Source organism: Heptranchias perlo, chromosome 9 (assembly GCF_035084215.1).
Source record: "Heptranchias perlo isolate sHepPer1 chromosome 9, sHepPer1.hap1, whole genome shotgun sequence".
Lineage (NCBI taxonomy): Eukaryota > Metazoa > Chordata > Chondrichthyes > Hexanchiformes > Hexanchidae > Heptranchias > Heptranchias perlo.
The window spans coordinates 45,406,378-45,421,607 of record NC_090333.1 but is presented as its reverse complement, the minus strand read 5'-3'; the positions used below and the strand labels follow the sequence as shown (position 1 = coordinate 45,421,607).

The following is a 15,230-nucleotide window of genomic DNA, read 5'->3' as shown; positions in this document are numbered from 1 at the left end:
CACGTAACTCAGAAATGTAGTAAATAATGTGGAGGATAGTAACAGACTTCGGAAGGACATAGACAGACTGGTGAAATGGGCAGACGCATGGCAGATGAAATTTAATGCAGAGAAGTGTGAAGTGATGCATTTTGGTAGGAAGAATGAGGAGAGGCAATATAAACTAAATAGTACAATTTTAAAAGGGATGCAGGAACAGAGAGACCTGGGGGTGCACATACACAAATCTTTGAAGGTGGCAGGACAAGTTGAGAAGGCTGTTAAAAAGCATATGGGATCCTGGGCTTTATTAATAGAGGCTTTGAGTACTAAAGCAAGGAAGTTATGCTAAACTTTTATAAAACACTGGTTAGGCCTGAGCTGGAATATTGTGTTCAGTTCTGGGCACCACACTTTAAGAATGGCAAGGTCTTAGAGAGAGTGCAGAAGAGATTTTGTAGAATGGTGCCAGGGGTGAGGGACTTCAGTTACACGGAGAGATTGGAGAAGCAGGGATTGTTCTCCTTAGAACAGAGAAGCTTAAGTTTATGACCTGAACCTGGAAATACAGATATTTTGGGTACCTTCCACCTTGGGGGGGAGGGGGGGGGAGGGAGGTGGGCAACAGGGAGGATAATCAACCCTTGTGTGTAAGGAATCCTCATGTCAACGCAATGAGAATGAAGTAAGAGTTTATGAAGCAGTGCTCCTGAATGAAGACAAGCCATCAACAGATAGAGTCTGCTCTGCCATTTGATAAGATCATAGCTGATCTGATTGTGAGCTCAACCCTACTTTCCCATCTATCTACCATAACCTTTGACTCCGTTGTTAATCAGGAATCTATCTAACTCAGCCTTAAAAATATTCATGACCCTGCCTCCACCGCTCTCTGGCGAAGGGAGTTCCACAGACTCACAACCCTCTGAGAGAAAACATTTCTCCTCATCTCTGTCTTAAATGGGAGACCCCTTATTTTTAAACTGTGACCCCTAGTTCTAGTCTCACCCACAAGGGGAAACATCCTCTCAGCATCTACCCCTTCAAGTCCCCTCAGGATCTAATATGTTTCAATAAGATCACCTCTCATTCTTCTAAACTCCAATGTATACAGGCCCAACTTGTCCAACCTTTCTTCATAAGATAACCCCCTCATCCCAGGAATCAGTCGAATAAACCTTCTCTGAACCACCTGTAAAACAATTATGTCCTTTCTTAAATAAGGAGACCAAAACTGCACACAGTATTCCAGATGTGGTCTCACCAATGCCCTGTACAACTGTAGCAAAACATCTCTACTTTTATATTCCATTGCAATAAATGACAACAATCCATTTGTCTTCCTAATCACATGCTGTACCTGCATACTAACTTTTTGTGATTCATATACGAGGACACCCAGATCCCTCTGTACCTCTGCAATCTCTCTCCATTTAAATAATATACCACTTTTCTATTCCTCCTGCCAAAGTGGACAAGTTCACATTTTCCCACATTATACTCCATCTGCCAAATTTTTGCCCACTCACTTAACCTACCTATATCCCTTTTCAGACTCCTTATATCCTCTTCACAACTTACTTTCCTATCTGCCTTTGTGTCATCAGCAAATTTAGCAACCATACATTCGGTCCCTTCATCCAAGTCATTGATATAGATTGTAAATAGTTGAGGCCCGAGCTCTGATCCCCGTGGCATTCCACTCGTTACATCTTGCCAACCTAAAAATGACCCATTTATGCCTAGTCTCTGTTTCCTGTGATCTAACCAATCCTTTATCCATGCTAATATGTTACCCCCTACACCATGAGCTCTTATTTTGTGCAGTAGCCTTTGATGTGGCATCTTGTCAAAAGCCTTCTGGAAATCCAAGTACACAACATCTACAGGATCCCTTTTATCCATGTGCTTGTTACTTCCTCAAAGAACTCTAATAAATTAGTCAAACACGATTTCCCTTTCACAAAGCCGTGTTGACTCTGCCTGATTGCATTGAGATTTTCTAAGTGCTCTTCTATAACCTCCTTAATAATAGATTCTATCATTTTCCCTATGATAGATGTTAAGCTAACTGGCCTGTAGTTTCCTGCTTTCTGTCTTCCTCCTTTCTTGAATAGAGGAGTTACATTCACTATTTTCCAATCTGATAGGACCCTTTCACAATCTAGGGAATTTTGGAAAATTAATACCAATGCATCTACTATCTCTGCAGCCACTTCTTTTAAGACCCTAGGATGAAGTCTGTCAGGACCTGGGGACTTGTCAGCTTTTACTTCTAATAATTTTTTCAGAAACATTTTTTCAGATCGTTTATATCCGATCCTTTGTGACTGTATGATCCCTCCTCGTCCTCCACAACCTATCTGCGGCATTCAACAGACAACCGTGCCTCTCCTCTGTTCTCCAACTCCATGAAACTGCCCTCACATATAGATCTACTTCGACCTATCTGAATGTAGCACAAGCACCTACTGCAAAGGGCTTCTCTTCCCAACACACCACGATCACCTCCAGAGTCCCCCGAGGATCTTTCCTTAGCCCTAGCTCTCCCTCATCTACATGCTGCCCCTTGATAACATCATCTAGGTCAACTTCTACAAGTACACTGATGACACCTAGCTCTTAGGTGGGGGTCAACGGATTTCGAGCCACGTTATTTATTCTTTAGAATTGGATAAATACTTGAAGGGAAAAAATTTGTAGGGTTACGAGGAAAGAGCAGGGGAATGGGACTAACTGGATTGCTCTTACAAAGAGCCGGCATGGGCTCGATGGACCGAATGGCATCCTGCTGTGCTGTAACCATGCTATGATTCTATGATAATGTCACATTGGAGGACCTTCGAAGATTTGAAAAAATGGGCTTTTTTGTTAGAACAACGCAGATTATGGGGCGATGTGAAAGGTAATCAAAATTATGAAAGGATGGCACAGGGTAGATAGGAGCAGACTGTTTCCATTAGGACTGGTAGGTGTTACACTGGTCAAGCTTGTTATCAGTCCAAATCATATTGCCTAGAGTGACAGGACATGATTTTGGACCAATGATTCCTCATACTGGTTTCCCTTTATGTTGCCATTAGGAAGGTATAATCTAGTATGGGCTGTTCTATGGAGCCTTCTACTGGGACACAGTCCATGATATTGTACATTTATCTAAATTAAACTATTCTTTTGCTAGACAAAGTGATACGTCAGAGGAAGGAGGCACTGAAAGATGAGAAGGAACTGGAAAGAATCAAAGAAAAAAAACATTGTGACTTCCTGGATATTCTTCTGTGTTCAAGGGTTGGTACCTATAAGTAGTCATGGTTATGAAGATTGGCTTTTTCCCACTCAGCATTGTACCAAAATGATCATCATGTCAATCTCTAAAATATCTGTGATGCAGTTCGATGGATTAGTTGTGCAGCTCTCCATTTTAGAGAATGAGCAGTGTGTTAGTGCCCATGATGCCCAAGGAAGAAAAGGGAGAGTGGCTGGTGTGTTACTTTGCCGGCCCTGGTCAGATCATTGAACTTTTTCTAGTACTGGTCTGCGGTCCTAGGGGATGAGTGCTACCTCCTTCCACATAGCATCCGAGATATCTTTGAGTTATTTTTCTACTTAGCTGTATTTCATCCAGGAGTGTCTGAAGGTTGGTCTCATTGACTTTATATGTTCTTCTTTTCTGCCTCTTTCCAATGCCCTATTCCCTTCTTTGGGTGCCTCTGTCAGGTCTTCCACTTGAAGATATACTTTAAAAATACTACAAATAACATATTTGTCATCCAGTTCAGCCACCTGACATTCTGCTCACCGAGCCAAACACTTTCCTACTTACCTGCTGCTTCCCCAGCCTGCTGCTGCAATCTTCAGCAATTATTGGCTTTTTAAAGCCTAAATTCCTAATTTCCAAACACCCCTCCCCCCAGCACAATTCTCCCGTATTAAGGAGTTATACTATTGAACTACAAATGGATAATTAAGTGAGCTGACCCCTGCAGTATACTGTAGGGTTAGCGCTGGAGAGAATTGACGAGTGGAAGTCCTGCCTCCAGGGAGCAGCACTGCATAAATGTCCCTGTGGATTTTCAAGGCCGTTAAGTGCAAGCATTATAATGAGGCTCATTCTTGCAGGCGTGTTTTGACTTAACAGTTAGCTGTAACATACCTGAGCGTGAATTAGAAAGGGCGGAAAAAATTAACTCCCATTTAATTTTCTAATGGATTCTCTGTGGACTAAGAATAATTTGTCTCCTCTCCATCTTTTTTCCAATGAAAATAAGTCTGTGGCTGACATTAGGTTCTGACTCAGTGTAACAGTCACTTTGCTTTAGGATGAAAATGGAATTGGATTATCGGATGAAGACCTTCGAGCAGAGGTGGACACGTTCATGTATGAAGGCCATGAAACTATAGCGAGTGGGCTCTCCTGGTTCTTGTATTGTCTGGCCCAACACCCAGAACACCAGCAAAAGTGTAGAGACGAGGTCCAGGAACTTCTGCAGGGGCACAATAAATTTGAATGGTGAGTTTTGGGATAAATCTCACTTTTACCTGTTGCTATATGATGTAAAACCAGATATCCCTGAACAGGAAAAATGTTTGAGATCATTGTGTTTTACATAAATTAGCATGCAGAATTGCTCAGACCATGTACAGAGTTCAGTACTGTGGTTAATTCCGGCCGGCACAACATGGGAAAAACATATTCAGACAACGAGGAGGAAACAGAGAAGAGCAGAGAAATGATTCTCAAAGATCGAAGCTCCACCGTCTAGAAAGGTGGTTAAGGTGTATATAAAATATTAAGCCTAGAATATTACTTTAAAATGAGCCAGGCAAGTAGAATCAGAGAACAGAAACCTCAATTTTACGAGACTCTTCTGGCCGATCAAAGCCTCACCAAGAACAACTGGGTCAGGAAATCAGGCTGCAGATTCATGGCATGCCACATTTTGCGGTGAAAAGAATGCTAGTTTTGTGAAGATTGCGCTGTTGACCATTGCAAGCCTCAATATTATTTAAATGAGTCCCACGCTGTATTTAACAGTTTTTTCATTGTCTCCTCACCAATAATGCTGTTTCCCCATATGAAACAGGTGTGGATTCTGATCTCTCAAAGTAGGCTTATTGTCACTAGGTAACAATAAAAATAGGTTTTTATTGTTGGTTCCAAATTTAGAATTGCTTTTGCTTATTATTGGTGCATTTATTGCAGTTTAGGTCTGATTTTTTTTGCATTGCAAAACTTTTACCTCCCTTACAATTGTCTTGCTTCCAGCTGCTATTTCACTTGCAAATGGTGGGAAAGTGGAGTTGAGGTCGAAGATCAGACATGATCTGATTGAATGGCGGAGCAGGCTCGAGGGGGCCATATGGCCTACTCCTGCTCCTATTTCTTATGTTCTTATGACCAAAGTGGGCATGATGGGGTTCCAATGGTGCATCTAGATTTGGAGGAGGAAGAGCAGTTCTTGAGCAGACAAGAAAGGAATGTGCAACTATACCCCACACATTATATACTCACACACCCTTCCCTCAGAACCCATAATTATTGGCTCAACAGTCCCTCTTGGGTATGATGTGGAGATGCCGGTGATGGACTGGGGTTGACAATTGTAAACAATTTTACAACACCAAGTTATAGTCCAGCAATTTTATTTTAAATTCACAAGCTTTCGGAGGCTACCTCCTTCCTCAGGTGAACGATGTGTCACTCCACATCGTTCACCTGAGGAAGGAGGTAGCCTCCGAAACCTCTTGGGTATGACAGAGGAGACCTGTCTTTGGCATTTCTGAATCACAGAAGAAGCTGCCATACATAGTTATGCCATCTCCTGGGGGCTGACATACAGAAAACTTGTACCACAGGATTAATTCTTCACATTTGTGTTAGCAAATCTTTTTAAGGCACCACCAAAGACATTTGCCAAATCAGTCAGTCAGCTGCGCTCTGCTGGATCAAACAAGTGACAGAGGCATTGTTTGCAAGTGGCAACACACTCATCACCTTCCCTGTGGAAAGGAGGCATCCTGGATGGCAGGGTTCCCAAGAATGCATTTTCAGCAACCACGTGCCCTATGCAGCCAGAAATTCCGGTACTCACCCACCCGCCATGGGGGTGGTCGCCCAGCTCCCCCCCCACCCCCCAACCCTGACCATGTTCCCCTCCACCCACTGTGTAAGGTGGCCAATCAGTCAATAATATTTTTCCAAAAAAATTACTTTTCTTTGAGGTCCAGACTGCTTCCCTGACCTGGACATTACCTGCGGCCCACATTTACCTATCTGGAGGCTAGTATACCTCAAATCACTTGGCAAATCAGCCTCCAAAGATATGCCAGGTCCAAACTCAGCCACTGGATTGAGAACTCCTGGTGTAGGGAGTCAATGAAGTCAATGGAAAAGAAGGTCAGGCGAGGTATAAAACATGCTGTCACTTTGTTACCACCCATTTTTCGCCTGGCGATAAAAGTTAAAATGACCCCAATATTGTGTTTTGGTGCTGGAGTTGAAAACATAACCTTATTTCAAATCCAGGTTCTTTCTTTGTCCTGTTAAGGGGGTCAGAATTAATTTAAAATTATGCTTATGGCACTTTTACAGTACAAATAAAACCATATATTTGGATTGAATTTGATACAACTACATTGCACTTGTTTGGAAGGGAACAAAGCTGCTGAAGAAGAATAAAAATCTGCTTAAATTAGTCAAAACCTGAAAATGGAGGCAACAGAACTACTCTACAGCAGGGCCAGTGCTAAGGTGTCATTAAAACTCATCAAAAAGTCATCAGAATGATAGGAAACAGCATTTTATGTGCTGTATTTTGTTTTAAAAAGGATTAACACAATGTATGCTGGCAACAATTCATAAGCAACATGTAGATGAAGATTAGAATGCGACCAAGTGTGTTCTGTAAGCACGGTCTAGTAAGTATGTGATAGAAGCATGATGCAGTGGCCGTAATTTTAACTTTGCGCGAGAATGTAAAACGGACGATAGCGAATCGGCAGCCCATTTTACATCACTCCTAATTTTTATTTCCATTGACTTCAATTGGGAGAGATGTAAAACTGCCCATTCACTATTGCCCATTTTATACTATCGCACAAAGTCAAAATTATTCCCACTGAGTTTGTACTTATCTATAAGATCAGTCACACAGCCTTAGGGGTCTCTGTCAGTGAAAATAAACTAATTCAAATGAAATGTCAATTAATTTTGTTTAACTCCTGTTAAGAATTCTGTTTTTATTTTATTTTTGCAGGGAATTCCTGAGTAAGATACCTTACACCACAATGTGTCTAAAGGAGACTCTGCGGCTTTATCCCTCTTTACCAGTAGTGGCCAGGAAACTGACCAAGCCACTCATATTCCCCGATGGGAAGCAAGTACCTAAAGGTTTCATATATAATTTTATGATATGAACAAATTCTTACCAAGCCCTGAGTTACTATTGGTGTATCAATTCCTATTATATACAATCTATTCATAAACAACAGTCTTTCTGGTCGGAGGTAATATGAGTGCTATATTTGGTGCATGGTGATATCATGCACTCTGGTGAGGCATTGATGTTTTCTGGCACTATTATAGCCATTGTATCATTTGTTTACTTAATGAAAATCAAGTGAAGGAAGTCAATGATCCCTTTCGAAACACAAAGTGAAATTTAAATTCATAATGCGCAGATAGATCGTATAACAGTGATTTATTTTCCATTTATAGCATATTATTAAGTAAAAAGATTTGGGTCCGATAGTTGACCAAATGTTAACTATTACTGTGTGCCTCTGTTGCAACTGCCCTGAAAACATTGCACACTTCTCCAACTTGGTCTTTGTGCATTAAATTTCAGCTGCTGACTGGCTGAATTTCACTCCCATTCTGTCTCTTGGCTTTCCCTCCTTTTTTTGTTTTAGGAATGAGTCTAGCTTTCTATTCTCCCTCTTCATGTTTGCTTCCTCTACACAGTTTAGCCCTCTCCTCCTATCTTTCTTTCTAACTATTTCCTCACCCCTGACTAATATTCATATAACCCTCCCATTCTCTTGTGGCTTGATTCTAGTTTATTTGAGTTTCTCTTACTCTTGTTATGCCCTCACTCTCTCTCTCAGTTGTTCCTGTGTCACACTATCTTTCCTTGCTACACAGCTCTCTAATGTAGACTGCAAGCCACAGGAAAACACAAATAACACAGAGCTGCAGTGAACCAGATAACAACATATATTAAGCCACAAACCATTTGAAATTCATGGAAAAATAACCTAATTGGTTTAATTATTATTAAAAAGCACAGCTAATAACAGAGAATATAAGTGTACAAGAATGTAGGAACAGGATGAATTGGGCATAGTCTCATTTCAACTGTAAGACCTGGACTTGCCTCTATACTAAGCTTTAGGAGTGTTTCTGACAGCTTTAGCGATGCTGTATGAAATGAGTTTTCGCAGTATCAATGTAGTTCCCAACATTTGCAAATTTACAGCGCAAAATTACCAAGGATCCTGCTCTAAATGGCATTTGGCTTGCAATCTCACAGAGAGGTTCGAAGGATGGCTGGTGTGAGAATTGCAAATGACACACTCGTGCAGTAGGGGGTTGCTTTTTAGAGAAAGTGCTTTCCCACCTCACAAGCACTTTGTTGAGTAACCTCATCACTTTCCATGGATTGGTTTATATCCTCAATATTCCATTTGCCCTACAACATGCTGTCATACCCAAATCTTTTTGCTTCCCCTTGGTGACACTATTTATTAGCATATCTATTCACTCCTAATCTTGTGCTGTGTCTAAGTGCTGCCTGGATGAGCAGAGCAAGTGTGGTGGCAGGAAATTGTATGGGGACTTAATGGAGGTGGCTTTGTACCTCTTGGTACTGGGTGATAGGATGGCCCTACAACAGCTGGTTCAAAGTTTGTGAACATAGTGACTTCCTGCATCTACCTGCTACTTGGCACTTCTTCAGTATTTTCATTGGGTCGGCTGGGTTTGAATGAATGTATCATCACCCTGAGAAGAAGCTGCTTTATCTGTCCTTCGTCCTGCCATTCTCCAGTTGCTGAGCACTCCTGCAGGATAACGAGTGATCTGCTTATTAGAGTCGTGAAGTGTGGGAGAAGTGGTGAAAGGTCTATTAAAGCAAACCACATCATCAGTGTTGCGAGGTTAGAATTTGTTCATCAATTCTAATAAGAGGCTTGATGGGCTCCAAGAGCAACAGAAAACAGAAGAGAGAAAGTGCAAAAATACATACTTTTTGAATTCTAGAGGTACAGATGATAGGAATGAATCATGACCATTGATCCTAACTCTAGGGATCATATTTGTAAGAAGCTGTTTGATGAAATTAAAGTAAAGTGTGTGTCAATGCATTCCAAACTTTTCCATAGAACCTCACGATTTACTGAGTCAAATGCTGACTTGGCATAAGCACAGTACAATGTCTGAGAGACATTGGGAAAGCATCAAATAGAAATCAGGTGCTTTTCCATAAAGGTAGAATATCAGAAGGCTTTTGCACAGCTTCCAGGTGTCACCTCATAGGTATCATTGACAGGAACTTGTGGGCAGACTACCTGGCTGCCCTCTGGTCAGGGAAATAGGGCTCAGTGCAAGAAGACTTGAAAACAGAAGGAATCAGTTGACATGCATGTACTTGTGAAGTTGCTGCTGAAGTTGTTCAATTATATTTTGACAGATTGTCTGGTTGCATTAAGCCTCTACTGCCTCCACAGGAATCCTCTGTTCTGGGATAATCCCGAGGTAATTTCCTCTTCCATTACTGAGCTATGAAGTGACAAAATCATTAAATTAAAGCAAACCCATTGTGCCACTGACTCCATAAACAAATCCCTAAATGCTTTCTCCACTATTTCCATTAATTTGACTTGCATCATATTCAGCTGCTATAAAGTGCTGATAATGTAATTTAACACTTCAGTAAAGATGTAATTTTTAAAATATTCATTCGTTTGTGTTTGTATCTTTTTATAATATTATTTGAGCATCTCATTTATAGCTTAGATGTATGACAAAAAATACAATACTTGAGAATGTAATTTACTTTATAATCATTTTAATATCCAGCACTATGGCTGAATGGAAATATCTGTACAAGAGAGGAAGTAAAGGATTGCATGTTAAAGTGGATGTGTGGTAGATTTGCTGAGTCATCTCTTACCACCAGCACGTATCGGAAAATCAGTAGCAACCCACCTGTGATTTTCCGATCGACGCCAGTGGCGGGCAAGGACTCATAGAATCTACCCTGTGGTTTCTACCCGATGTGCTTCCAAGAGCCTTTTGCAATTCTGTAGAATGTTGGATGCTCTTGCCTGGAATCTCTAGCAGTGGGGGGGGGGGGCGGACTGGAGGTCTCCGGCAGGAGATCAGTGGAACGCCCAGAGAAATGGCGGAAGCAGCTAAAAATTATGGTGGAAGAATGGGAGAATCCCATAGAAATTCAGGCTCTCTTTATACATTTCCAATGAGGCATTGAAGCATTCCTATTGGAAATGTTTTTGCTGTCTGTAAAATGTGGTGCTCCTCATTGCTACTAATAAGACAGTGAGCACAGCCTTCAACAACCAAGATGTCACTAGTTGGAATATGAAATAGGGATGAAAGTAAATCTACCATGGGAGGGAGTTTCTGTGAGACCTTAGAATTGCTGAGACCAAAATAAAACATGTATAGGATAACATACAATCAGCAAAAGCAAGTTTCAAGGCAGAAATACATCAATGGATAACATAATCCAACAGGAGCAAAGCTTGAGTAGTTTATCAATGTCATCTCAATCTCTAAGCATGTTGCTGCCTTGGAGCATATCTAAAGTCTAATTATTATTTATAATATAAAGTTATAACCACTTATTATTGTTTATAGTTACTCTTTAATAACAGATGGGCCAGTGTGATGGTGATAGACAAATGTCTCCCACTGTTGAATCACATGATTTGAACAAGAATGCTATTGTACTATGTGATTTTAACAGGAGTGATATTGAGATGTATTTCACTGTGTTACAGAGGAATTTAATAGTTTGAATCTATTATTGAAATAAAAACATTAATATAGTTATATCCCACATGTGATATAAACAAAATCATGTAAAATTTACCTCACTTGTGAATGAGACATACACATCTGATGTTTGTGTTGTGCATCAACTATTTGGGTTGCTTCATTTGCAGGAAAGTTCCCGTTGAGTATCCTTTTGAATTCTGTATATTGTGGGTTTTTAAGTGGCAATGTAAAAATGTAATGCTGGTTTTGTAACAGTATAGGCAAAGTGAACTCTTTGTGGAGCAGGTTTACTGTAACCCAGCAATGGATGGTGTTTGCATGAATTTGTGATCCTATCTAAACAACATATTTCTGACTAATCCAGCTTGGTAATGTATACTGTTGCCTTTTCATATCAGGTATTTAACCCTTTGAGGTTTACCCCAGAAAATACAGAAAAAAGACACCATCATGCCTTCTTACCTTTCTCTGCTGGACCAAGGTAGGTAAACAGAGCAGTTGATTATTAATTTGATGTTGTTCTTGAAGCTAATTATTTTTATATGAACCTAGTTTACAGCAGGTGCACTAAATGGGTGCACTCCAATTCACTAGAGCAGTTTTAATATCCTTATGTTGATGTTAAATAACATAGGATATTGGGATCTACAGCACTAAGATCAGCAACTTATATTTCTATGGGGGTGGGGGGCGCTTCTCATGTAAATGAATGTCTCAGTGTACTTTGGGATGAAGAAGAAATTTCAACCGGAGAATTGGATTTTTCAGAGGTTATGAAAGCAAGATTAAAGGGAACAAGATGGAGAAACTTAGGAAGAGAGTTCCAGAGGGCAGGGCCATAATGGCTGAAAGATCAACTTCTGATGGTGGTAAAGATGTAGAACAAGTAATATAGAGTCAGAGGAACAGACGGCTGGTTAGAGAAGCTCCATAAATTGAGATTGGTGATGCCATGGAGAGTTTTGGAAACAATCCACAGCCCTTCTGGCACAATCCCACTGTATCTCCAGTCGGACCAAAAGGTCAGGACCCGGATTAGGTCAGGACCCGGATACGCCATAGGAGTTTCTATTTCTCTGGCCTGGCTGATACCAGAAAGCCAGTAGGGCAAATGAGACCAAGTGCCAAATGACAGAACTTGGGCCCACCTGGTGATCCAGGCTTGGATTGTGGCCTGAGCCACTGATGATGGCAGATAATTTGTTTAAAGCTTTTGGCCCCCTTACAAAGGGAGCTAACAAGACACTTCTGACATCTTTCTGTGAAAGCCCTGGCACCAACACCTGGTACACTCCACTGCATTTTGTTGCCTCCAGAGGCAGGCAGGAGCCTAGGATATGCCCCTAGTGGTGCAGACATTTGCCCAAGATATTTAAATTGGATGATTTCCCCGAACCCACAAACTTTGGCAGGGTTAACACCAGAGGTCACGATTAGGCACATTCCAACACTTATGCTGGAATGGTGAGGCCACAGATTTTCTGCCCCAAAGACTAAGATCTTGAAATTCATTTGGGACTCAAGAAGCCAATAGAACTTGGTAAAACAAAAGGAAGTGATGGAAATGTGCAGTTTAGTACAGGAGAAGACATGGTGGAGAGTTCTGGATTAGCTGAAGCTTGTGTAGGGCGGAAGTGGTGAAGCCAACAAGGACATCATTAGGGAAATTGATTCTTTGTGATGAAGGCATGGATGGAGGTGAGGTAGGGGTGTCGGTAAGCAATGTTCTGAAGGTCCCAGTAAAGAACTTGATCCAGTTTGGGGTCAAAATGAATGCTGATGTTATACACTATTGTATTCTGCCGGAGTGGGCAGCCAGGAAGGTTGATAAAGTTGGAGCCTGAGGCACAAAGGTGCTGATGAGAGCTGAACAAGATGGCAATACTGAGCTGAAAGAAAACAGACAGCCAGATGGTATAGCAACAGCCCTGGAATTAATAGTGGTGGCACAAAGCTAAAGATGGATGTCGTCAGCATTCATGTGGAAGTCGATTCCATACTTGAGATTGATGTCATTGATGGGTCGCATGTAGATGCTGAATAGAAAGGGATTGAGCATGAAGCCCTTTGGCACACCATTTGACTGGCTATCTGCCACCATGCAGGCATGGAAGAAGAAATCAATTGAGATCTAGTGAATCTAGGTTGAAGTAGAACCACAAGAGAGTAGTACCATGGAGGAGAAGTAGTAAAGGGCAACGGATTGGTCAACAGTATCAAATTCAGCAGAGAAATCAAGGAAGAACAGAGAGCCATGATTGCAGTCAACACCGTAAGTAATTGGTGACTTCGATCAGGACAGTCTCAGTGCTGTGGCCTGGTCAGAAACCAGATTAGATGGATTCAGATAGAGAGTGCTGAGAGACGTGAATGCAGAAATGATTGATAACAACCTGTCCAAGGAACTTGGAGAGAAAGAGTAAGTTACAGATAAGATGGTGTTTGCGAAGGCTTGAGGTTGATTTTTTTTTTAAGCAAGCGGGTGATGACAGTGGCTTGAAAGGTGTGGGAACAATGTCTGATAATAGGGATAGTATGGGTCCAAAAGTGGGAAGTTGGATTACTAGGAACTGGATTGAAAGCTAATTGAGGGATATGATGGGCTTCATGGATGAAATGAGTCTCAAGCGGCTGATGGAGAGAAGTAGCAGAGTATAGGGGAAGAGGACTGGATGGAAATTAGGAGGAGTGACGGGGCTGTGGAAGAGAATAGAAGGCAGTGAGAATAGCCTCAATTTTGGAAGTGTAGAAGTCCCTGACCTCTTTACATCCATTATCAGAGGGACGTTGGACCAGATTGTGGTGGAAAAGAAAAGTTGGGGTTTAGCCTTTCCCTCCAGGATGACCTGGATTTAGCTGCAAAGTTGGAGAGGCAGTTTGCGTGAAGTGGTATGTTGGATCTGGTGCCAGATAGCCAGTCAAATGCCAGGTGTATTCTAACCTGCACCCCACAGACTTAAATTCATGGAGGTTGCTGTTATACTGGCGGGGGTGGTCAAAAATGTTGTTGAACAGGTAGGCAGAGACACCAATCTCAGTGTGGGTGGCAGGCTGGAGATGAGGGAGTCCCTATCTCCAGCCCTGTCCCCTCTGATGCAGGAGATCATGTTTGAGATGGGCAGAGATTCCACTCCAGACAAAGCTCTCCAGAAACTCCTTTCACAGTCAAAAGACTGAGAGGGGTCAAGGACAGAATCTATTTGGTTAGAGTTAAGAAACAATAGAGGTGCCATTACACTACTGGGTGTATTCTAGAGGCCAAATTTTGCAGGGAAATTACAGAGAGGTACAAGAACTATAGAGTAGTGATAATAGGGGACTTCAACTATCCTAATATAGACTGGGATAGTAGTAATGTAAAGGGAAAAGAGGGGGAGGAAATTCTGAAGTATTTTCAGGAGAATTTGCTTGATCAGTATGTTTCCGGCCCAACAAGGAAGGAGGCATTGCTGAATCTAGTTCTGGGGAATGAAGTGGGTCAAGTTGAGCAAATGTCAGTGGGGGAACATTTAGGGAACAGTGATCTTAATATCGTAATGTTTAGATTAGTTATGGAAAAGGACAAGGAACAATCTAGAGTAGAAATACTTAATTAGGTCTACAGGGGAGACAGGGAAAATGGAAGAGGGAGAGGAGTAGCCTTAATGATTAGAGATGAAATCACTTCAATGATAAAGGAGGATATAACGAGAGGTAAGCAGTCAACAGAGACCTTATGGGTTGAACTGAGAAATAGGAAAGGATCCAAGGCGATAGTGGGAATTGTGTCCCTGGCAGCAGCTCTGAAGTGCTAGATTGTATAAATGCAGAGATTAGACAAGCATGTGAGAAAGGCATAGTGGTCTTAATGGGGGACTTTAACCTTCACATAGATTGGGAAAAGCAGACTAGCAACTGTCAGAAAGGTAGTGAATTTCTTGAGTGTGTCCGGGATAGTTTTCTACAGCAGTATGTCCTTGAGGCAAAAAGGGGGCAAGCCATATTAGGTTTAGTAATGAGTAATGAACCAGATTTAGTTAACGGCTTAAATGTACACGAACATCTATCCAATAGCGATCATAACATGATCGAGTTCAATGCAGTGTTTGAAAGGGAAAAAAGTGAGTCAGCTGCTAAGATTCTAGACTTGGGCAAGGCCGACTTCAATGGGATGAGACAGAGTCTGTCCACAGTAAACTGGGCAAATCTGTTAATGGGTAAAACAACTGAGGATCAGTGGGAAATGTTCAAA

The 15,230-nt window shown here is 41.5% G+C and overlaps 2 protein-coding genes across 2 annotated transcripts in view; one reads left to right on the top strand and one right to left on the bottom strand.

Annotated features, from left to right (window-relative positions):
• The window catches only part of LOC137325342 (putative nuclease HARBI1), a 73,177-nt gene that overhangs the window by 30,473 nt on the left and 27,474 nt on the right, over nucleotides 1-15,230 (bottom strand). The gene's annotated exons all lie outside the window — the stretch shown is intronic.
• Nucleotides 1-15,230, top strand: part of LOC137325339 (cytochrome P450 4B1-like) — a 42,391-nt gene that overhangs the window by 16,376 nt on the left and 10,785 nt on the right. Inside the window, exons 7-11 of the mRNA XM_067990320.1 lie at nucleotides 3,161-3,267; nucleotides 4,299-4,489; nucleotides 7,236-7,369; nucleotides 9,669-9,733; nucleotides 11,398-11,480. Coding sequence (XP_067846421.1) covers nucleotides 3,161-3,267; nucleotides 4,299-4,489; nucleotides 7,236-7,369; nucleotides 9,669-9,733; nucleotides 11,398-11,480 — 580 coding nt within the window. The remainder of the gene's footprint in view (nucleotides 1-3,160; nucleotides 3,268-4,298; nucleotides 4,490-7,235; nucleotides 7,370-9,668; nucleotides 9,734-11,397; nucleotides 11,481-15,230) is intronic.